Source organism: Cherax quadricarinatus, chromosome 84 (genome assembly GCF_038502225.1).
Source record: "Cherax quadricarinatus isolate ZL_2023a chromosome 84, ASM3850222v1, whole genome shotgun sequence".
Classification (NCBI taxonomy): domain Eukaryota; kingdom Metazoa; phylum Arthropoda; class Malacostraca; order Decapoda; family Parastacidae; genus Cherax; species Cherax quadricarinatus.
In genome coordinates, this window is record NC_091375.1 from 8,364,698 (window position 1) to 8,389,971 (window position 25,274).

The window sequence follows — 25,274 nt, forward strand, 5'->3', positions numbered from 1 at the left end:
ATACACACTGAAATACTGAATATTCTCTGCCAACTATTATGATGCAGGGGGTCCTATACAGTTTAAGCAGAATACGTGTAACACAAGTTTCAAGTAAGAAGGGCGGGCGTCTAGTCTACATATATTGGACATGTAAAACACTCAAGCAGAGAGGTAGGTGGGATCCAGCGTATGGCCATCCAGCTGTATAGAAGGCTGGCTGAAAAACCACTACGGTGCAGAGTACTGCTATTCTTAATGGTTACCAAATTTTGGGTTACAATTTTTGCAATGAGAAATACAGTATACCATTAAATTACACGGATTTATTTGCCACGTTTTGGTTATTGCACTACTGAAAAATTGTGATACAGTTTTATGCAAGACTTTGTAAAATTAACTCAACATAGTTCTGTCTGCAGGTGCGGAAAAAATTTCCCCAGCTCAAGCTGCCGCCTTATTGTAGGTCAGCGGGGGAGATCTACCACCATCACCTGCCACCCCCGACATTCCTGCCACCCCCATCCCAGCCTTTGTGAGTATGTGTTTAGTTCCATTGTCTTAGAAGCTAGCTGTTTGTGAAGTGTTTTGATCTTTTAATTGCCATATCTTGTATCTGCCAAGCAATCACAGCACCCAGTAGGCATACAAGTGTTGCTGAAAGTGGCAAGAAAAGGTACAAGTGTTTAAGTCTTAGAATTAACAAAGAAAATAAAGATATTAGACAACAGATAGCCTACAACCCTAATGAAGCATCACTTTGTACAATTAAAAAGAATGACGTAAATATACGAGTTTGTGTGATGAATAACTGACTTACTTATTGGACCGACAAACTGACTTGACTGTGACTTGACTGACTTAAAATTAGACTTTTTCACTGAAGAGGACCCTGACAAATCTAGAAGCAGTGCTCTGAAATGGTGTCTAGAGCAGCTGATGCCTTACAGTCAGTTGTATAATGTACTGCAGGGTAAAATAGAACAGAAATCCAATACAGAATTTATGCACACTCCCTTACAATCATCAACTTCAGTACCAGAACATCTACCATCCACCTCAGCCCAGCAGGGCCACAGCAGAACTCTCCACAATCATCGACAAACACCAGCACCCACAATTTAAGGCAAGAAATACTATTACGTATTTTTGTTGCATACATAGTCTTAAGCAGTAAAAGCAACACAACACTGGAGACGAAGCTGGAGATTTTGAATCTGTGATGCTACTGAGAGGCCATCTACATCTGGGTGTGCATTCAATGTTGGCGAGTCAAACATTCACTACTAAAGAAGAATGCTGAAAGCATTAGCAATGTAATGCTGTCTGCACCCCATAATGCTAAAGTATCAACCAGAGAAAAACTCATTAGTGGAGAAGTTGGAGAAAATGCTGGCATTGTGGGTGGAAGACCAGAACTGGGGAAATGAATCTTTGTTCTGCCTTGATCAGAGATAAGGCCCTGAAATTTATAATCACCATGTACTGTTTGTAACGGCCTGATAAAGCTCCTGGAGAGCGAAACGTTGCCACAATAAAATGTCACATTAGTTGCACTTGTGTCCTTTTACTTTACAAAATGAAAGTAATCATCAAGAACCCTTTGTGCTTAGTAAGGGCTAATCCCACACACTCCTAAGATGTTAAAATATATGCAGCAATAAGGTGACCAGAGAACTATCAAATACTGATCATGCTGCTACAAAGTTTCCTGAGGACCTTAAGTAATTACAGCTGCCAAGGGCTACAGTCCTGATCAAATTTTCAGTTCGGGACAGGCCGAAGGTTTTACCATATACCAATGATGCAGAAAGCAGCAAAGGACAGGCTGAGAGGTCCACTGTGTGGCTATGCTACAGGAGATTTTAAATGCAAGTCACTGCTAGACAACCACTCCCTCAACCCATGTGCATTGAAAAGGCTGAGTAAGAACATTATACCTGTACACTAGGGTGCAAACAAGAGGGAAGGACTAACAGGCCAAGTTTTGAAGACTGGTTCACAGGCTGAGGTAGAGCACCACTGCAGGGAATCTAGACAGCACTTAAGGTGCAGTAATGCTCATCCTTGACAATACCCTTAGACACCATAAACACAAACATGTCATCTCAAATATGAATGTCTTGCTCCTCCTTCCCTAACAATCTTGTTGATCCAGCCTCTGGGTCTACTACTTTAGGAGGATCATTTTCCAGCTGCTGGAGGATAGACAGACAGACCTGACAAGCCAACAATTTACAAGTGATGTTAGACCTACAGTGAAAGATGACAACAACATGAAGGCCTGATGGGAAGAGGTGAAGTCATCTATTTTTGAATGGTGCTAGGAACTCCCTTTGGGAAGACTGTTAGGAGTTTCAAGGGCTTCTCAAAACTGTTAACCAGTGTTCAAGAGGTGGAGTTAGTATGGAAGTTAAGCGGAGACGATTTCTAGGATAATGAGGTGGAAGATGTTATGGAGCTTATTGACTCCTATATGACCTGGCTGAGATTACTACTGATGATCAAGAAATGAGGAAGAGGGGGGATGAAGTGCTTCTCAATGTTAAAGACCTGTTAAGGAAAGAAACCTGAAGCTCAAACATCAAACAATGACCTTAATGCCTACAATGAGGAATACAATCAGAAGCAACAAATGATGAAGTCCTCCCTTGTGTTGCAGTTCTTGAAATCTTCACTCACTACCAGCCCCACTCCAACTGGCCCTTGCACCTCTGTCTTCATTGATGCTGTATGATGACGACAGCTCCTTACCTGTACCTTCTCCACTAGATGTTGCTCTGCTTTCTACAAGTAATGTAGAGTGTGACTTTGACAATAGCCCAACATCCACTACTCACACCACTACATCCTTCACCACCACCCTCCATCTGTGCTTCTCTCTCTCCTGCTGTTTAGTATTAATGCTTCATGTGAACATTGCTGGTTTAATATACTGAGTTTTGTTACTTAGAATGATCTTGAGACTACTCGGTGTCAGGCAATTTCAAGTTCCAGTCTAAGTCTGCCCAAAATGCTTTGCATAACTGAACTCTTCCTTGTAAGACAACCACATAAACCAATCTCTAACATTAATGTATCTTCTTGGTAAGTAAACATTATTTATTTATTATAATCAATATGTATTGTATTACACATTAGGGATTAGGAGTGAATTTAGGTTAAATTTTCTCAGTTTTTTTTTTTTTTTACTAAAGTTTTATTTTACATTTGACTGCTTGGTACATGTGGTAACTAATTTTTTGGGTAAATATTAGTCAAGAAATGTGGAAGTGGAAAATTCTTTGAACTCTTTGTCTTGCACGCTATAATGGGCTTGCTCTAAACAAATTCCCTTTATGTTAACTAGGCCAGGAACACACCTACCACAAAGCAAGGAAGACCTATATATTTAGTCCCTGATACACACCACAAAACTAGGAAGGTTAACCTGTATGACACCCATTCATTGTTTAAATTCATTGGAAACCTGATGTTAGTGATGCTTCATCTTACATTTGAAGACCCTGGGTTTGATCCTAACACGAGTGGAAATGATGGGTGTGTTTCTTAACACCTGTTGCCTCTAATCACCTAGTAGCGAATGGATACCCGAGTGTTAGTTGATTGCTATGGGCCACATCCTGGGGGAGAGGATCAAAGGCTCTCACTGAAAATAAGCCATAGTGACTTGGTTGTGGTATACTGATTTTCTAACCCTCTAAGTTAAAGATTTGACTAAAATAATATTCCTGTAATGGTCGTTCCTGCATGGTTATCTGTTAATAGTTCAAGGAATTATCACCAACACAGCCTGGTCTCAGAGCAGGCCTCTTAAACTGTTAAGAAAATACATATTGTAGTGCATACCAGTATTAAGAACTATTAAGAAATTGAAGCTTATTATCATAATCAGCAGCCATACAGTGCATAGCCAATAAAAGGCAAGAACAGAAAGGATAAGTTCACTGCCCAAAATTCACCACATGTTAGTGGCTTTTTTTATGCTTAACAATATTTTATTACATGTAAACTACATTTTTTTTTTATACTGTACTGCAGAAAGAAATTAAGGTTGTTTTTGTTTCCCTGGACCAGGTGCTCCTCACCAGCATTAAGGCAAAGAAACAGTAAAGGCAAGGATATAGTGAATGAAAGTAGTAGGCTGTATGATTTACTTGCCATCTAAAATATTCACACAACAGAAAAAAAAAAATAATAATTCCAGTGCAAAATATTTAACAGGCTTTCACTTGGCATTCATTACAGAACAGTAGTACTGTACTTCTATGGATGGTTGCTGTCAATCAACCTATTACTGTACAGATGCTCCTCATTACGACGGTTTGACTTACGATGTTTTGACTTTACGATGGTGCAATGTACTGCAAAACTTTTTTTTTTGTACTGCACAGTACAGTGGACCCCCGGTTAACGATATTTTTTCACTCCAGAAGTATGTTCAGGTGCCAGTACTGACCGAATTTGTTCCCATAAGGAATATTGTGAAGTAGATTAGTCCATTTCAGACCCCCAAACATACACGTACAAACGCACTTACATAAATACACTTACATAATTGGTCGCATTCGGAGGTGATCGTTATGCGGGGGTCCACTGTACTGTACATTTATTGATAAGATAAACTTGTATTCATTATTTTCTTTTCAATATTGGTATTTATAGTACTTATTTACTTATTCAGTTACAGCAGTTATTTACTTATTTATCATATAATTCACATTCGTACTTTGATTTTGCATTACGGTGGAACCTCAAATATGGAACTTTCTTCATTCCAGACGGCTGTTCGAGTGCCGTTACCGAACGAATTTATTCCCAACAGGAATAATGTAAATTAGATTAGTTCATTTCAGACCCTCAAAAATACACTTATAAAAGAACTTACAAAAATACACTTGCATAATTGGTTGAGTTGGGAGCAGTTCAATATTTGAGGTTCCACTGTATTACATAATGGTGTTCAATAATTACAACTAGTGAAAGCTACTATTGTACTGTATTTAGACGATTCATACAGTAACCCACAATAAAGCTGGAGAGACAAGCAATATGGCTTACTTCTGATGCAATTTTTAGGTCTTCTCACAGGATGCAACCAACCACAGCAAAAACTCCTAAGTATCTTTCTAGTGCTTGGGGAACAGGGGCAGCTGTTAGGAGACCTCTGCCTACACTCTCCCCACCAAGACTGAACCCAGGGCCTCTCAATTATGAGCCAAACAATACCACGGAACAGAGATTATATTATAGTACCACAAGATTACCACATCATTTATATTATGGTGCAACAACACTGCCTAGATAGTGCTTAAATATATTCAGTTAACACAAAGTTACAACATATAACTTTTACAAAGATAACCTGCTGATGAAACCTCAATATTAACTTTTGGTAAATCCACATTTTTATTACAATTTTGTATATCCACATTCATATCAATTTTTCCAATACCACCCACTGGTACAACACGGGAGGGGCCAAAGTGATATGATCTTCACATATAAACAGTCAGTGATGACAGTAAAAATTATAAAGAACACAAAAAGCATAATACTGTGACTGGAACAATACACAAATAACCCACATACAGGAGAGAGGAACAAAAGGCTTATGGCGACATTTCCGTCTGACACGGCCCATTCACAAGTCACAGAATGACTTGTGAATGATCCAAGTTGGATGGAAACATCATAAACTTGCTTCCCCTTTCCCCTCCCCCTCCCCCTCACCCTCTCTCTCCCCCTCACCCTCTCTCTCCCCCTTTCCCTCACCCTCTCTCTTCCCCTCTCCCTTGCCCTCTCTCCTCCCTCTCCTTTCTTTCCCCCCTCCCCCTCTCTCTCTCCCCCCCCTCTCTCTCTTTCCCCCCTCCCCCTCTCTCTCCCCCCCCTCTCTCTCTTTCTCCCCCCTCTCTCACTCTCTCCCCCCCCTCTCTCTCCCCCTCCCCCTCTCTCCCCCCTCCCCCTCCTTTCTCTCTCTCTCTCTCCCCTCCCCTCCTCTCTCTCTCCCTCCCCTCCTCTCTCTCTCCCCTCTCCCCTCTCTCTCTCTCTCCCTCCCCTCCTCTCTCTCCCCCTCTCCCCTCTCTCTCCCCCCTCTCCCTTCTCTCTCTCTCTCTCCCCTCTCCCCTCCTCTCTCTCTCCCTCCCCCCCCTCTCTCTCTCTCCCCCTCCCCCTCTCCATCCCCCTCCTCTCCCCCTCTCTCTCTCCCTCTCCCCCTTTCCCTCTCTCTCTCTCTCCTCCTCCCCCTCTCCTCTCCCCTCCCCCTCTCTCTCTCTCTCCCCCCCCTCCCCTCCCCTCTCTCCCTCCCCTCTCCCTCCCCCCCCTCTCCTCTCCTCTCTCTCTCTCCCCCCTCTCTCTCTCCTCTCCCCCCCCTCTCCTCTCTCTCCCCCTCTCCCCTCTCCCCTCTCTCTCCTCTCTCCCCCCTCCCCCCTCTCCTCTCTCTCCCCCCCCTCTCTCTCCCCCCCTCTCTCCTCTCCCCCTCCTCCTCCTCTCTCTCCCCCTCCCTCTCCCCCCTCTCTCCTCTCTCCCCTTCCCCCCCCTCTCTCTCTCCCCCTCTCTCCCCCCCTCTCTCTCTCCTCTCTCCCCCTCCTCCTCTCTCCTCTCTCCCCCTCCCCCTCTCTCTCTCCTCTCTCCCCCTCCCTCTCTCCTCTCTCTCCCCCTCCTCTCTCCCCCCTCCCCCTCTCTCCTCTCTCCCCTTCCCCCTCTTTCTCTCCTCTCTCCCCCTCCCCCTCTCTCCCCCTCCCCCTCTCTCCCCCTCCCCCTCTCTCCTCTCTCCCCTTCCCCCTCTTTCTCTCCTCTCTCCCCCCTCCCCCCTCTCTCCCCTCCCCCTCTCTCTCCTCCTCTCTCCCCCTCCCCCTCTCTCCCCCTCCCCCTCTCTCTCTCCTCTCTCCCCCTCCCCCTCTCCTCTCTCCCCCTCTCTCCTCTCTCCCCCTCTCTCTCCTCTCTCCCCCTCTCTCTCTCCTCTCCTCCTCTCTCTCTCCTCTCCCCCCCCCTCCCCCTCTCTCTCTCCTCTCTCCCCCTCCCCCTCTCTCTCTCCTCTCTCCCCCTCCCCCTCTCCTCTCTCCCCCTCTCTCGCTCCTCTCTCCCCCTCCCCCTCCTCTCTCCCCCTCTCTCTCTCTCCTCTCTCCCTCTCTCTCCTCCCCCTCTCTCTCTCCTCTCTCCCCCTCTCTCTCCTCTTACCCCCTCTCTCTCCTCTCTCCCCCTCTCCCTCTCTCTCCTCCCCCTCTCCCTCTCTCTCCTCCCCCTCTCTCTCTCCTCTCTCCCCCTCTCCCTCTCTCTCCTCCCCCTCTCTCCCCTATGTGCAGCATATATGTGTATAGTAGAGACTGTATAAGTGAGGGAGGGGTAAGATACTCACAATGTTGAGATTGAGTAGGAATGGGAAGGATCCATCAGTGGTATGATAAAGGGATGATCCTATTAGTGTAAGAATAGGGAAAGACTCCCACCAGTATACCTGGAGAGGGTTTGGGGGTCAACACCCCCACGAACCGGTCTGAGACCAGGCTGGTGGTGAATGAGGGAGAGTTCCGACCAGCATGGTGTAGGAACTGAGGATCACGATGAAGGGATGGGGGAATGATCCCACCAGTATATTGTAATGGGGAATGATCCCACCAGTATATTGTAATGGGGAATGATCCCACCAGTATATTGTAATGGGGAATGATCCCACCAGTATATTGTAATGGGGAATGGTCCTACCGTATGTACAAATGGGGGGATGATCACACCAGTGTTTGAATGGGTTGGATCCAGCTAGTGTAAGAATGGGTAAGAATTCCATCACTGTAGTGTAGGAGTCAGGGAGTATCCCACTAGTGTTATTACCTGGAGTTTACCTGGAGAGAGTTCCGGGGGTCAACGCCCCCACGGCCCGGTCTGTGACCAGGCCTCCTGGTGGATCAGAGCCTGATCAACCAGGCTGTTGCTGCTGGCTGCACGCAAACCAACGTACGAGCCACAGCCCGGCTGATCAGGAACTGACTTTAGGTGCTTGTCCAGTGCCAGCTTGAAGACTGCCAGGGGTCTGTTGGTAATCCCCCTTATGTGTGCTGGGAGGCAGTTGAACAGTCTCGGGCCCCTGACACTTATTGTATGGTCTCTTAACGTGCTAGTGACACCCCTGCTTTTCATTGGGGGGATGGTGCATCGTCTGCCAAGTCTTTTGCTTTCGTAGTGAGTGATTTTCGTGTGCAAGTTCGGTACTAGTCCCTCTAGGATTTTCCAGGTGTATATAATCATGTATCTCTCCCTCCTGCGTTCCAGGGAATACAGGTTTAGGAACCTCAAGCGCTCCCAGTCATTTAGGTGTTTTATCTCCGTTATGCGCGCCGTGAAAGTTCTCTGTACATTTTCTAGGTCGGCAATTTCACCTGCCTTGAAAGGTGCTGTTAGTGTGCAGCAATATTCCAGCCTATATAGAACAAGTGACCTGAAGAGTGTCATCATGGGCTTGGCCTCCCTAGTTTTGAAGGTTCTCATTATCCATCCTGTCATTTTTCTAGCAGATGCATAGGATGTATAGGAATGAAGGTCTCCCACCAGTGTGGTTTAGAAATTGGGAAGGATCCCACCAGTGATGTGGGGATGAAGGGAGGGAAACAAACTCATCTATGATGTTTAAGAATGGGGGTGATGGAACCCGGTAGTGTTGCAGACCAACAATGGGGAAGGTTTCCTGGAGAGAATCAACAAGCAATATAATAATGGAAGAGAATCCCAGGAGAGGCCTAACAAGCAAAATTGGATTAGGAACCCTATATGACTAACAAACAAAGCAATGGTGATCCCTAGAGAACCCCAACAACAATAATGAGGCAGGATACCTGGATAGGGTAAGCAAGCAACAATGGGGGAAGCATCCTAGGAGCACTGAGAATCAACAAGCAACAATGGGGAGTCGAGGATCCCAGTACAAGCTCAAGCAACAATAGGGAAGGATCCCATTAGTTTTTAAACCAACAATGGTGAGTGAGAATTCCAGTAAATGCTCAAACAATGGCAAGTAAGGATCCAATTACAACCAACAAGCAACAATGGTGGCAGTGAGGATCCCATTAGAGCCAACAAGAAAATGGGGTGGTTTGGTTTCCATTATAAACAACAATGGGTGGTGGTGGGAGAATCTGTAAAGTTTCCTCAACAAGCAACAATGGGTAGTGATGAGGATCCCACTATAACCAATAATGGGTGGTGATGAATCCCATTACAAGTAATAATGGGGGTGGTGGTGGGAAGATCCGTGAAGGCTCCCCAACAAGCAACAATGGGAGGTAGGTGGATCCTCTATGGCTCCCCAAAAAGCAACAATCGGGGGGTGGGAGGATCTGCTATGGCTTCCATCAAGCAACAATGGGGGTGGGAGGATCAGTTATGGCTCCCCATCAAGCAACAATGGGGGTGGGAGGATCAGTTATGGCTCCCCATCAAGCAACAATGGGGGTGGATCAGTTATGGCTCCCCATCAAGCAACAATGGGGGGTGGGAGGATCAGTTATGGCTCCCCATCAAGCAACAATGGGGGGAGTGAGAGGATCAGTTATGGCTCCCCATCAAGCAACAATGGGGGGAGGATCAGTTATGGCTCCCCATCAAGCAACAATGGGGGGGTGGGAGGATCAGTTATGGGTCCCCATCAAGCAACAATGGGGGGTGGGAGGATCAGTTATGGCTCCCCATCAAGCAACAATGGGGAGGTGGAAGGATCAGTTATGGCTCCCCATCAAGGAACATTGGGGGGGTGGAAGGATCAGTTATGGCTCCCCATCAAGCAACAATGGAGGTGGGAGGATCAGTTATGGCTCCCCATCAAGCAACAATGGGGAGAATCAGTTATGGCTCCCCATCAAGCAATAATGGGGGGTGGGAGGATCAGTTATGGCTCCCCATCAAGCAACAATGGGGGGTGGGAGGATCAGTTATGGCTCCCCATCAAGCAACAATGGGGGATGGGAGGATCAGTTATGGCTCCCCATCAAGCAACAATGGGGGTGGAAGGATTAGTTATGGCTCCCCATCAAGCAACAATGGGGGGTGGAAGGATCAGTTATGGCTCCCCATCAAGCAACAATGGGGGGTGGAAGGATCAGTTATGGCTCCCCATCAAGCAACAATGGGGGGGTGGGGGGATCAGTTATGGCTCCCCATCAAGCAACAATGGGGGTGGGAGGATCAGTTATGGCTCCCCATCAAGCAACAATGGGGGTGGGAGGATCAGTTATGGCTCCCCATCAAGCAACAATGGGGGGGTGGGAGGATCAGTTATGGCTCCCCATCAAGCAACAATGGGGGGTGGGAGGATCAGTTATGGCTCCCCATCAAGCAACAATGTGGGGTGGGAGGATCAGTTATGGCTCCCCATCAAGCAACAATGGGGGGTGGAAGGATCAGTTATGGCTCCCCATCAAGCAACAATGGGGGGTGGGAGGATCATTTATGGCTCCCCATCAAGCAACAATGGGGGGTGGGAGGATCAGTTATTGCTCCCCATCAAGCAACAATGGGGGGTGGGAGGATCAGTTATGGCTCCCCATCAAGCAACAATGGGGGGAGTGGGAGGATCAGTTATGGCTCCCCATCAAGCAACAATGGGGGTGGAAGGATCAGTTATGGCTCCCCATCAAGCAACAATGGGGGGGTGGGAGTATCAGTTATGGCTCCCCATCAAGCAACAATGGGGAGGTGGAAGGATCAGTTATGGCTCCCCATCAAGCAGCAACAATGGGGGGGTGAAAGGATCAGTTATGGCTCCCCATCAAGCAACAATGGGGAGGTGGAAGGATCAGTTATGGCTCCCCATCAAGCAACAATGGGGGGGTGGGAGGATCAGTTATGGCTCCCCATCAAGCAACAATGGGGGGGTGGGAGGATCAGTTATGGCTCCCCATCAAGCAACAACGGGGGGTGGAAGGATCAGTTATGGCTCCCCATCAAGCAACAATGGGGAGGTGAAAGGATCAGTTATGGCTCCCCATCAAGCAACAATGGGGGGTGGAAGGATCAGTTATGGCTCCCCATCAAGCAACAATGGGGAGGTGGAAGGATCAGTTATGGCTCCCCATCAAGCAACAATGGGGAGGTGGAAGGATCAGTTATGGCTCCCCATCAAGCAACAATGGGGAGGTGAAAGGATCAGTTATGGCTCCCCATCAAGCAACAATGGGGGGTGGAAGGATCAGTTATGGCTCCCCATCAAGCAACAATGGGGAGGTGAAAGGATCAGTTATGGCTCCCCATCAAGCAACAATGGGGAGGTGAAAGGATCAGTTATGGCTCCCCATCAAGCAACAATGGGGAGGTGGAAGGATCAGTTATGGCTCCCCATCAAGCAACAATGGGGAGGTGGAAGGATCAGTTATGGCTCCCCATCAAGCAACAATAGGGGGGTGGGAGGATCAGTTATGGCTCCCCATCAAGCAACAATGGGGAGGTGGAAGGATCAGTTATGGCTCCCCATCAAGCAACAATAGGGGGGTGGGAGGATCAGTTATGGCTCCCCATCAAGCAACAATGGGGGGGTAGGAGGATCAGTTATGGCTCCCCATCAAGCAACAACAATAATGGTAGTGAAATCTCATCAGGTTGTTGGTGCTCCAGTACTCACCTGTACGGCTGACGTGAACAAGTCGTCGTTGTCGTCGTCTTTATGAGAGTCGTCGTCGTCGTTGAAGAGAGGAGGTGGTTCCCTGGAGTCTGCCATCTTCCTGTGTGCCGCTCTTATGCCGCCTCACAGGAAGTTACTCCCCTAAAACCTTTTTTTTTTTTTTGGTTTTCTCGGCGGCGGCGAACGCTTCTGGCGAACAACCTCGCCGCCTGACCCATATTATCTCGGATGTTAGTAAGTCAATAAGTATATAAGTTTATTTAGGTACAGGTACCTATAAATACAGTTACACAAATTATCATACATGGTAACATATGTGTAAATGACCTAGGATAACCCAAAAAAGTCAACGTGACTTATTTCCACTGGGGTCCTTGAGCATATTACCTCGGAGATCTCCACTTTATTCATATACTTTAGATTATTTTCGTTCAAATTAGATGCCTCATGTTACATTAATGTCTAAAAGCAAATGTTTCATTACACATCAATGATAAATGACAACCAGAGTGTTTTTTCTTCCTATCTTCATGTATTATACACTTTCTAATTAAAATAATGATATAAATACTTGAACAGATATATTAAGAATAAATAGCTGACATGTTTGGATACTAAAAATGAATGATAAATCTTACTCATTCATATTTTCTTATTTACAGAACCTTGCTTTGGGTTTTATTTATTTAATTCATATATACTTTTTCGTCTGGGTTATTTGAAGGTTATTAATTATTTTGAGAGCTTTTTTAAACCATATGTAATTCATATATCTCATGTTATATACTGTGTGTAAATCTGTGTAAACTATGTGTGATGGATTATAGCAGGGAAACTACACTATGGTGGATTATACTAGGGAAACTATCCTGTATGATGGATTATATCAGGGAAACTACACTGTATGGTGGATTATACTAGGGAAACTATCCTGTATGATGGATTATATCAGGGAAACTATCCTGTATGATGGATTAAAGGAGGGAAACTATGCAGTATGGTGGATTATAGCAGGGAAACTATCCTGTATGATGGATTATAGCAGGGAAACTATCCTGTATGATGGATTATAGCAGGGAAAACTGTCCTGGATGATGGATTATAGCAGAGAAACTATCCTGTATGATTGATTATAGCAGGGAAACCATTCTGTATGATGGATTATAGCAGAGAAACTATGATGTGTAATGGATTATAGCAGAGAAACTAGCAGGGAAACTATTCTGTGCGATGGATTATAGCAAGGAAACTCTCCTGTGTGATGGATTATAGCAGAGAAATTATCCTGCGTGATGGATTATAGCAGAGAAACTATCCTGTGTGAAGGATTATAGCAGAGAAACTATCCTGTGTGATGGATTATAGCAGAGAAACTATCCTGTGTGACGGATTATAGCAGGAAAAACTATCCTGTGTGATGGATTATGATAGGAAAACTGTTCTGTATGATGGATTATAGCAGGAAAACTACACTGTATAAGTGTGTATGGTAGGAAAACCGTCCCTTGTTTTAGAGGATAGCAAGAAAACCAGCTTATGTGGCAGGGAAACTACCTTGTGTGATGGAGTATGACAGGAAAATAATCCTGTGTGGAGTATGGCAAGAAAATCAGTCTCATTTTTAAGTTTGCCCGAAATGTTTGCATACAAAGGGTCTTTTGGCATGTACACCCAACTATTATATTCCTCTGTACAACCATGTATCATGTCAAAATAAACTTCTTATTCTTATTCTTATGTGACAGGGAAACTATTCTGTGTGATGGAGTATAACAGGAAAATAATCCTGTGTAGAGTATGGCAGGAGAACTTGCACACGAAAATCACTCACTACGAAAGCAAAAGACTTGGCAGACGATGCAACATCCCCCCAATGAAAAACAGGGGTGTCACTAGCACGTTAAGAGACCATACAATAAGTGTCAGGGGCCCGAGACTGTTCAACTGCCTCCCAGCATACATAAGGGGGATTACCAACAGACCCCTGGCAGTCTTCAAGTTGGCACTGGACAAGCACCTAAAGTCGGTTCCTGATCAGCCGGGCTGTGGCTCGTACTTTGGTTTGCGTGCAGCCAGCAGTAACAGCCTGGTTGATCAGGCTCTGATCCACCAGGAGGCCTGGTCACAGACCGGGCCGCTGGGGCGTTGACCCCCGGAACTCTCTCCAGGTAAACTCCAGGTAAAACCCTCAAGTGTGATGGCATATGGTAGAGGTTTACTAGACCATCTTGTGTGATGGAGCATGGCCGGAACGCAATCTTGTGTGATGGACTATAGAAGTATAACCATCGTATGTGATGGAGTATGACAGGAAAATCATCATTCATATGTGATGGATTACAATAGGGAAAACCGTACTGTGTGGTGGAGTGTGCAAACCAACTATCGTATGTGACGGAGTTAGTTAATATCTGTATTATACACTCCATACCTATCCTGTGGGAGGTAGTCAAAAGATGATAGAGGTACATAATAACCTGGAGTTTACCTGAAGAGAGTTCCGGGGGTCAACGCCCCCGCGGCCCGGTCTGTGACCAGGCCTGGGTCCAGGGACTGCACCTCAACATTACAGAGGCACATAATGGGTCCAGGGACTGTACCTCAGCATTACAGGCACATCATGGGTCTAGGGAATGTACCTCAGCATTACAGGCACATTATGGGTCCAGGGACTGCACCTCAACGTTACAGAGGCATATAATGGGTCCAGGGACTGTACCTCAACATTACAGAGGCACATATTGGGTCCAGAGACTGTACCTCATTATTACAGAGGCACATAATGGGTCCAGGGACTGTACCTCAACATTTATTTATTTATTTATTTATTTAGTAATTTTAGCATACATACAGAGGTACAAAAAAATACAGGTAAGAGCAGCATGCCAAAGCCACTTATATGCATAGCATTACGGGCTGGCTTAAAATTAACTTAAGGTTAACTAAGCAATGATGAAATCAGTGATAAGACATTATTGTAAACAGATAACTATAAAGCACAAATGAGTATTACAAAGACAGATCATATGGTTGCATGCATTGCTGTACATTCAGTAGAATGGAGTATTCTGTTAGGTAGTGTATTTAAAAAAATAACAAAGTTAGATTGGGTCCTAGGTTTAACATTTATGTGATATAATTGTGAGTAACATATAGGATATACAATTTATAAGGTTCAGTTATTCAGTATTTATTTGGTTTTGAGTGAGTAAGTGATCTTTGAGAAGAGACTTGAATTTATAAACAGGTAGTGTTTCTTTTATATTAACAGGTAATGAATTCCAGATTTTAGGGCCTTTTATGTGCATTGAGTTTTTGCATAGCGTGAGATGGACACGAGGAACATCAAAGAGTGATCTGTGCCTTGTGTTATGGTCATGTGTTCTGTTGAGGTTGGCAAGGAGATGTTTGAGGGGAGGGTTAATATCAGAGTTAAGTGTTCTATGTATGTAATAGGTGCAATAATAGGTATGGATGTTTTGTATGGTGAGTAGGTTGAGTGTTTTGAATATTGGTGGAGTGTGTTGCCTGTAGTGAGAATTTGTTATCATTCTAACTGCAGCCTTTTGTTGGTGGGTCACTAGTAAGGATAGTTGTTAGGGATGGTGGGTCACTAGTAAGGATAACTGTTGGGTATGGTGGGTCACTAGTAAGGATAGTTGTTAGGGATGGTGGGTCACTAGTAAGGATAGTTGTTAGGGATGGTGGGTCACTAGTAAGGATAGTTGTTAGGTATGGTGGGTCACTAGTAAGGATAGTTGTTAGGGATGGTGGGTCACTAGTAAGGATAGTTGTTAGGGATGGTGGGTCACTAGTAAGGATAGTTGCTAGGTATGGTGGGTCACTAGTAAGGATAGTTGTTAGGGATGGTGGGTCACTAGTAAGGATAGTTGCTAGGTATGGTGGGTCACTAGTAAGGATAGTTGTTAGGGATGGTGGGTCACTAGTAAGGATAGTTGTTAGGGATGGTGGGTCACTAGTAAGGATAACTGTTGGGTATGGTGGGTCACTAGTAAGGATAACTGTTGGGTATGGTGGGTCACTAGTAAGGATAGTTGTTAGGGATGGTGGGTCACTAGTAAGGATAACTGTTGGATATGGTGGGTCACTAGTAAGGATAGTTGTTAGGGATGGTGGGTCACTAGTAAGGATAACTGTTGGGTATGGTGGGTCACTAGTAAGGATAACTTGGGTATGGTGGGTCACTAGTAAGGATGGTTGTTAGGGATGGGTCACTAGTAAGGATAACTGTTGGGTATGGTGGGTCACTAGTAAGGATAGTTAGGGATGGTGGGTCACTAGTAAGGATGGTTGTTAGGGATGGTGGGTCACTAGTAAGGATAACTGTTGGGTATGGTGGGTCACTAGTAAGGATAGTGGGTCACTAGTAAGGATGGTTGTTGGGTATGGTGGGTTACTAGTAAGGATAGTTGCTGGGTACGGTGAGTCACTAGTAAGGGTAGCTGTTGGGTATGGTGGGTCATTAGTAAGGATGGTCGCTGGGTGTGGTAGGTCACTAGTAAGGATAATCGCTGGGTGTGGTAGGTCACTAGTAAGGATAGTCGCTGGGGGTGGTAGGTCACTAGTAAGGATGGTCGCTGGGTGTGGTAGGTCACAAGTAAGGATGGTCGCTAGAATGGGTCGTGGCCACCGCCAGCGCCATCTATAAACAACAACTGTCACAACGTAAGTGTTTTTTTTTCCTAGACAGCTGTTATTTCCGAGGAGTTCCTTGTATAGTTTCATTACTTTTTTATTTGTTGTTTTATTAAGCTGAGTCTAGTAAGACATCTGTCATGCAGGTGTTTATATTGAGTGGTAAGACATCTGTCATGCAGGTGTTTATAATGAGTGGTAAGACATCTGTCATGCAGGTGTTTATGTTTAGTGGCAAGACATTTGTCATGCAGGTTTTTATGTTGAGTGGCAAGACATCTGTCATGCAGGTGTTTATACTGAGTGACAAGACATGTCATGCAGGTGTTAATTATATTGAGTGGCAAGACATTTGTCATGCAGGTGTTTATATTGAGTGGCAAGACAGCTGTCATGCAGGTGTTTATATTGAGTGGTAAGACACCTGTCATGCAGATGTTTAAATTGAGTCTCCAGGTGTTTGCTATCTGGCAAGATTCCTGTCATGCAGGTATTTATGAGCGGCAAGACACCTGTCACTCAGGTGTTTGATTGGTAAGGCTTTTCAAGCATGTGTTTATGATGAGTGGAAAGACACCTGTCATGCAGGTGTTTGCTGTCTGGCAAGACTCCTGTCATGCAGGTATTTATGAGTGGAAAGACACCTGTCATGCAGGTGTTTATGCCCAGTGATGGATGCTCTTAAGAGATGGCACTACCCTAAACATTGTGTTTCGTCCCCTTAAGGGAGGTTCCTTGATGCTGGTGCGGGGCTCTTGATCTAGGGAATTCGATATGTGTTCCAGTTCCCTGAATGTCTTCCATCCCTACCCTCCCACAGGCACTGTATAATCCCTACAGGTTTGGCACCTCCCACGATAATAATGTGTTTTGTTGTTTATTATCCGATGTATTTTATTCTTGGTGTACTTTGAGCCTGCAGTATAACCATACTTGACTTATTAACAGTGTACAGTGGAACCTTCATTTTTAATTCGTTCCAGAGAGTCTGACAGAAACCAAATTCGATGAAAACTAAAGCAAGGTTTCCCATAAGAAATAATGTAAATCCAATTAATGCGTTCCAAACACCCAAAAATATAAACAAAAAATACATTTTATGGAGAATAACTGAAGTTATACATACAGAAAATAATGAGAAATAAATATAAAGCACTAATTTTAATGGATAAATGAACATTTAAATAAATTTTACCTTTATTGAAGACTTTTGTTGGCATATTCTTTACAAGATTCATGTGCCTTGCCTTTTTGCAAATTATCGCCTCCACAACACTATCTGTCGCTAACTGTTTTTTGTTGATCCACACCAACAACAGCAACAACTCACCATCTTCGATTGTTTGCCATCACTACCACCATCTACCACCACCACCACCCTCTACCACCACCACCACCCTCTACCACCATCACTACTACCCTTTACCACCATCACTACCACCCTCTACCACCGTCACTACCACCATCACAACCACTACCACCCTCTGCCACCATCACAACCACTACCACCATCACTACCATCCTCTACCACCATCACTACCATCCTCTACCACCATCACTGCCACCCTCTACCACCATCACTACCACCCTCTACCACAATCTCTACCACCTTCTACAACAATCACTACCACCCTCTACCTTTGTAGAGGGTGGTAGTGATATTTCTCCACAAAACTTTGCAACTCATTCTACAAGTTCTTTCTTGAATTCTGTCGTGTTTCTCACCTTCTTTATCAAAGGGCTGGCACTCAGAACTTTCGTTGGCCCCATGGTGGCTTATTTAACACACTCAATAAACAATCACAAAAACAATCAATTATTATGAAATGTTTTGTATGAACGTGCAGGGTAATGTTCACTCAACAAGAAACAAAGCCAGACTCAGAATGCGTGTGTGGGATGCTTTGTGTGGGCGTAGGCACGTGGACACATTCCATATGGCAGACCAAAAACCAAGGTGATGAATGAAAACTTGGACAATATTTTGATGAAAAAAGTCATCAGACACCAAATTCGACGAAAACCAGGGCAAACGAAAACCAAGGTTCCACCGTACTTATGTGTACCTGTTCCTCAATAATCTTACTGTCATTGACATTGCTATTTGAAAACATATTAACTGCTTTGATATGACAGAAACTGTGGGGCATTACTTGGGTTTTCTAAGGGGTGCATTTTTCCTGACTTTCTTCATTTTGTGAGTCAAGACAAACTTCTTAATTACTTCATGTTTGGATCTCAGATTGCTCAAGAGTAAGCAGGTGGGCAGGCAAAGTTACTTATTTGCTTGCTGGCTGGCTAGCTAACTGGCTGACTTGCTGGCTGACTGGCTGGGCTGGGCTGGCTTTGGTTTCTTGTTTTCTTGCCTGTGTTCAAGGTTATTTTATAAACAGTTTGTATAATGTAAGATATACTTGATAAGCAGAATCAGGATATCCTTTTTGATCACACTTACATAATGGATTCATATCTCTAGTTGTTGTTTTCTTTACAGAACATGAACAAAAGTAGCAACAGCAACAGTAGCAGTAGAAACACTGCATGTGAAGAGAGTGGTAGAAACAGTAGAAACAATAATGTCAAGAGAGAACAAACAATATGTGAAGTACCATCTGTGCCACCTGTGTGTGAGGCAGGAAGAGGTACAGTATTAGAATCTGGTTGTACTACAGTCAACGTCCCCTCCTCGTACCAAGGGCACACTCATGTAGAAAATAGAGGGGGAAGTGCTACCGCAGCCTCAGCTAACTCTTCCTATCACCACAATGGCGGAGCTGGTAGTAGTAGGGAAAATAACGGTATTGCTGTCTCATCTAGTTATCATCACAGTGGTAGTAATGGATCAAATACCAGTGGGGGAGGAGTTAATGACTCTTCCAATATCCCAACAAGTTACCATCAGGCAGAAGTTGCAAATGGGGGACCAAGTGTTGGGGAGGGAGCAGGAGGTGGTGGAGTACCAGCTAATGTTTCGTCAAGCTACCACCTTTCCCAAGGTGGGGGAGGAGGAGTTGTTGCAGGAAATGGAGGGCCTGGAGGACAAGTTAATACAGCTCCCAGTTATTATTACTCGCCAATTCTAAATTCACAGCAGTCTCTGTTGCGTCCCATAATGACTGCTCAACCTCCCTTGTATTCCCCACTCCTGGCATCTCAGCAGCACTCGTATCCTGTACCACATGCCTCACCTTCTGCAGGTAAGCAGTATGTGCTACATACATGTAGCTTTTAACATGCAGTATTTACTTAATATAATAGCAAGTGATTTTTAAACCATAATTTCTGATAAGCTGTTATGTATGTATCTTTCATAATGGGTACCATACCATCAGTCTGATTTTAATCAGATAAACCAGTGAACACTAAACCATTTGATTTATCATGTATATAAAGGGTTGACTAATTTATGGGTAATATATTTATGGGTAGTATATTTATAGATTTATAGATGGGGTTGTAAAAGAAGTAAATGCTAGGGTGTTTGGGAGAGGGGTGGGATTAAATTATAAGGAATTAAGTACAAAATGGGAAGTGACACTGTTACTTTTTGGTGATGATACTGTGCTTATGGGAGATTCTAAAGAAAAATTGCAAAGGCTAGTGGACGAATTTGGGAGTGTGTGTAAAGGTAGAAAGTTGAAGGTGAACATAGGAAAGTGTAAGGTGATGAGGGTATCAAATGATTTAGATAAAGAAAAATTGGATATCAAATTGGGGAGAAGGAGTATGGGAGAAGTGAATGTTTTCTGATATTTGGAAGTTGACATGTCAGCAGATGGATTTATGAAGGATGAGGTTAATCATAGAATTGATGAAGGAAAAAAGGTGAGTGGTGCATTGAGGTATATGTGGAGGCAAAAAATGTTATCTATGGAGGCAAAGAAGGGAATGTATGAAAGTATAGTAGTACCAGCACTCTTATATGGATGTGAAGCTTGGGTGGTAAATGCTGCAGCGAGGAGGCAGTGGAGATGTCCTGTCTAAGGGCAGTGTGTGGTGTAAATATTATGTAGAAAATTTAAAGTGTGGAAATTAGGAGAAGGTGTGGAGCTAATAAAAGTATTAGTCAGAGGGCTGAAGAGGGTTTGTTGAGGTGGTTTGGTCATATAGAGAGAATGGATCAAAGTAGAATGACATGGAGAACGTATAAATCTATAGGGAAAGGAAGGTGGGGTAGGGGTCATCCTCGAAAAGGTTGGAGGGAGGGGGTATAGGAGGTGTTGTGGGCGAGGGGTTTTAACTTCCAGCAAGCGTGCGTGAGCATGTTAGCAGTGAATGGAGACGAATGGTATTTGGGACCTGACGAGCTGTTGGAGTGTGAGCAGGGTAATATTTAGTGAAGGGATTCAGGGAAACCGGTTATTTTATATAACCAGACTTGAGTCCTGAAAATGGGAAGTACAATGCCTGCACTCTAAAGGAGGGGGTTTGGGATATTGGCAGTATTTTTTTACGTATATACTTCTAAGCTGTTGTATTCTGGGCACCTCTGCAAAAACAGTGATTATGTGTGAGTGAGGTGAAACTGTTGAATGATGATGAAAGTATTTTCTTTTTGGGGATTTTCTTTCTTTTTGGGTCACCCTGCCTCAGTGTGAGACGGCCAACTTGTTGAAAAAAAAAAATATCTTGAAGGGTTGAAATCTATAATTGTTATACTGTAGAACACAAGAATAGAGCAAGCCTGCAGTATACTTGCTAGCCATGATGAGGATCAAGACAAACAACCCAACACTAAAGACATTTTACTGAGGAAATGTTTTGGTCATGGGAACTTATTTTTCTTTTTAATTTTGTTTTAACACGTCGGCCGTTTCCCACCAAGGTAGGGTGGTCCAAAAAAGAAAAACTTTCACCATCATTCACCCCATCACTGTTGTGCCAGAGGTGCACTTACACTACAGTTATAAAATTGCAACATTAACACCCCTCCTTCAGAGTGCAGGCACTGTACTTCTCATCTCCAGGACTCAAGTCCAGCCTGCTGGTTTCCCTGAATCCCTTTATAATTACACTCCAACAGCACGTCAAGTCCTAACAACCATTTGTCTCCATTCACTCCTATCTAACATGCTCACACATGCTTGCTGGAAGTCCAAGCCTCGTGCACACTAAACCTCCTTTACTTCCTCCCTCTAACCTTTCCTAGGCCAACCTCTATCCTGCCTTCCCTCTACTACAGATTTATACACTCTTGTTAATCAGTTAACCATGATAGGGAGGTCCTGCCCACAATCATTTACCTATTCCACTTGCTTACAGTTACTGCTAAACAATGCTAGGCAGATCTAATTTTCCCAATTATTTTCACTCCTTTATGTCTCCAGACATTGCAGTTTGTTCCACTAATCTAGAACTGTTGCCAAGCCAGTGCTTTTTAATAACCTTTTTAAATCTGAATTTATTAAATTTTAATAAATTGCATTAAGGTCTATTTTGGGTTGATGTGTTAGTACCTTGAAAACTTTACATTTCTTCTTTTTCGGGTTGCCCTGCCTCAGTGGGAGATGTCCATTTTGTTGAAAAAATGTTAGCACCTTATTTGGACCACTTTTATTTTGATAACTAACATTCAATCTTTTCTAACATCAATTACAACTTTAATTTGCTCTTTAACTACATGTACATGTATATTTTAACTCCTTCTCAGTACCCTCTGATAGACTCGTAAGTTTAGAGAACATACAACAACAAAATACCCTTCATCCGTGGACTGCTTGCAGAGGCAAAGGCAATGTTCGCGGCTTTCACTGAGACCCACATAAAGGATCACTTGGACAACGAAATATGGATCCCAGGTTACAACCTATACAGATGTGACAGAGTGAACAGGCAAAAGGGGGGGGTTGGCCTGTACATTGCAGAGTCACTTGTTTGCACAGAACTGCTTAATGCCTCAAATGATGTAGTGGAAGTTTTAGCAGTAAAGGTCGAGAACCAAAACCTAGTCATTGTGGTAGTCTACAAGCCTCCGGATGCAACATCCCAGCAATTCCAGGAACAGCTGTTAAAAATTGACCACTGTCTGGAAAATCTTCCAGCTCCTGCACCCAACATCTTGCTCCTGGGGGATTTCAACTTAAGGCACCTAAAATGGAGGAATATAGCAAATAATATTGTTGCAGTAATAACACCAGGAGGCAGCTCTGATGAAAACTCACACTCCCTCGAGCTTTTAAATCTCTGCACAAAATTCAATTTAAACCAGCAAATAATAGAGCCTACTAGACTGGAGAATACACTAGACCTCATCTTCACTAACAATGATGATCTGATAAGAAATGTCACCATATCAAAAACAATATACTCAGATCACAACATAATTGAGGTTCAGACATGTATGCGTGGAGCCCCAGACCGACATAATGAGACTAGTCACGAGGGAGCATTCACCAAATTCAACTTCAATAACAAAAACATAAAGTGGGACCAAGTAAACCAATTCCTAACCGATATAAGCTGGGAAGATATACTAAGCAACACAGACCCCAACTTATACCTAGAACAGATTAACTCGGTGGCACTCGATGTTTGCACAAGGCTTATTCCTCTAAGAAAAAGGAGGAGTAGATGTAAAATAGAAAGAGACAGGCGCTCCCTTTACAGGCGACGGAAAAGAATAACAGAGCGGCTAAAAGAGGTCAATATATCTGAAATGCGTAGGGAGACACTGGTCAGAGAAATAGCAAGCATCGAACTTAAGCTAAAAGAATCCTTTAGGAGTCAGGAATCGCGGGAAGAACTAAAAGCCATAAATGAAATCGAAAGAAACCCAAAGTATTTCTTCTCCTATGCCAAATCAAAATCGAGAACAACGTCCAGTATTGGGCCCCTACTTAAACAAGATGGGTCCTACACAGATGACAGCAAGGAAATGAGTGAGCTACTCAAGTCCCAGTATGACTCAGTTTTTAGCAAGCCGCTAACCAGACTGAGAGTCGAAGATCAAAATGAATTTTTTATGAGAGAGCCACAAAATTTGATTAACACAAGCCTATCCGATGTTATCCTGACGCCAAATGACTTCGAACAGGCGATAAATGACATGCCCATGCACTCTGCCCCAGGGCCAGACTCATGGAACTCTGTGTTCATCAAGAACTGCAAGAAGCCCCTATCACGAGCCTTTTCCATCCTATGGAGAGGGAGCATGGACACGGGGGTCGTCCCACAGTTACTAAAAACAACAGACATAGCCCCACTCCACAAAGGGGGCAGTAAAGCAACAGCAAAGAATTACAGACCAATAGCACTAACATCCCATATCATAAAAATCTTTGAAAGGGTCCTAAGAAGCAAGATCACCACCCATCTAGAAACCCATCAGTTACACAACCCAGGGCAACATGGGTTTAGAACAGGTCGCTCCTGTCTGTCTCAACTATTGGATCACTACGACAAGGTCCTAAATGCACTAGAAGACAAAAAGAATGCAGATGTAATATATACAGACTTTGCAAAAGCCTTCGACAAGTGTGACCATGGCGTAATAGCGCACAAAATGCGTGCTAAAGGAATAACAGGAAAAGTCGGTCGATGGATGTATAATTTCCTCACTAACAGAACACAGAGAGTAGTCGTCAACAGAGTAAAGTCCGAGGCAGCTACGGTGAAAAGCTCTGTTCCACAAGGCACAGTACTCGCTCCCATCTTGTTCCTCATCCTCATATCCAACATAGACAAGGATGTCAGCCACAGCACCGTGTCTTCCTTTGCAGATGACACCCGAATCTGCATGACAGTGTCTTCCATTGCAGACACTGCAAGGCTCCAGGCGGACATCAACCAAATCTTTCAGTGGGCTGCAGAAAACAATATGAAGTTCAACGATGAGAAATTTCAATTACTCAGATATGGTAAACATGAGGAAATTAAATCTTCATCAGAGTACAAAACAAATTCTGGCCACAAAATAGAGCGAAACACCAACGTCAAAGACCTGGGAGTGATCATGTCGGAGGATCTCACCTTCAAGGACCATAACATTGTATCAATCGCATCTGCTAGAAAAATGACAGGATGGATAATGAGAACCTTCAAAACTAGGGAGGCCAAGCCCATGATGACACTCTTCAGGTCACTTGTTCTATCTAGGCTGGAATATTGCTGCACAGTAACAGCACCTTTCAAGGCAGGTGAAATTGCCGACCTAGAAAATGTACAGAGAACTTTCACGGCGCGCATAACGGAGATAAAACACCTCAGTTACTGGGAGCGCTTGAGGTTCCTAAACCTGTATTCCCTGGAACGCAGGAGGGAGAGATACATGATTATATACACCTGGAAAATCCTAGAGGGACTAGTACCGAACTTGCACACGAAAATCACTCACTACGAAAGCAAAAGACTTGGCAGACGATGCACCATCTCCCCAATGAAAAACAGGGGTGTCACTAGCACGTTAAGAGACCATACAATAAGTGTCAGGGGCTCGAGACTGTTCAACTGCCTCCCAGCACACATAAGAGGGATTACCAACAGACCCCTGGCAGTCTTCAAGCTGGCACTGGACAAGCACCTAAAGTCAGTTCCTGATCAGCCGGGCTGTGGCTCGTACGTTGGTTTGCGTGCAGCCAGCAGCAACAGCCTGGTTGATCAGGCTCTGATCCACCAGGAGGCCTGGTCACAGACCAGGCCGCGGGGGCGTTGACCCCCGGAACTCTCTCCAGGTAAACTCCAGGTATTAAGTACATGTAGTTTTCTTCCAAGTCCAAGTTGCCCAAAATGCTATGCATGCTATGGGTTTTACACATCTTATGCAGCATTTATATATAATGTTTTGAAGATGAAATTTTGACTTCTGTATTTGAATTTTATATTATCTAAAAAGTAAACTCCTGCATGCCAGAACTAAGTACAGTATATGAAAATGTCAGATGATTTGATAGTCAATTATTACAGCAGTGTACATGTGACCCCAATTTAAGAGACATGTGATGGATAGTGAAGTAAATGTCTGCTGCTGTCTCCCTTAATGTAATTTGATGTTGTTCTTATTACTGCTATATTGTTCTCTAAGTATATTTGACAAATA

General features: G+C 44.1%; 2 protein-coding genes across 6 annotated transcripts in view; one reads left to right on the top strand and one right to left on the bottom strand.

The window, feature by feature from the left end:
* The window catches only part of Snx1 (sorting nexin 1), a 99,843-nt gene extending 88,100 nt beyond the window's left edge, over positions 1-11,743 (bottom strand). For 2 of the 3 annotated variants that reach the window (XM_070103024.1, XM_070103023.1), the window contains exon 1: positions 11,585-11,742. In XM_070103024.1, coding sequence (XP_069959125.1) covers positions 11,585-11,680 — 96 coding nt within the window. In that variant the 5' untranslated portion in view covers positions 11,681-11,742. Of the gene's footprint in view, positions 1-11,584 lie in introns of all 3 variants that reach the window. The other variant, XM_070103022.1, reaches the window with a different exon arrangement.
* Positions 11,744-16,251: 4,508 nt separating this feature from the next.
* Positions 16,252-25,274, top strand: part of LOC128697046 (uncharacterized) — a 29,736-nt gene continuing 20,713 nt past the window's right edge. Inside the window, exons 1-2 of one of the 3 annotated variants that reach the window (XM_070103025.1) lie at positions 16,252-16,318; positions 18,735-19,437. In XM_070103025.1, coding sequence (XP_069959126.1) covers positions 18,738-19,437 — 700 coding nt within the window. In that variant the 5' untranslated portion in view covers positions 16,252-16,318; positions 18,735-18,737. Of the gene's footprint in view, positions 16,439-18,734; positions 19,438-25,274 lie in introns of all 3 variants that reach the window. The other 2 variants (XM_070103026.1, XM_053788563.2) reach the window with 2 other exon arrangements.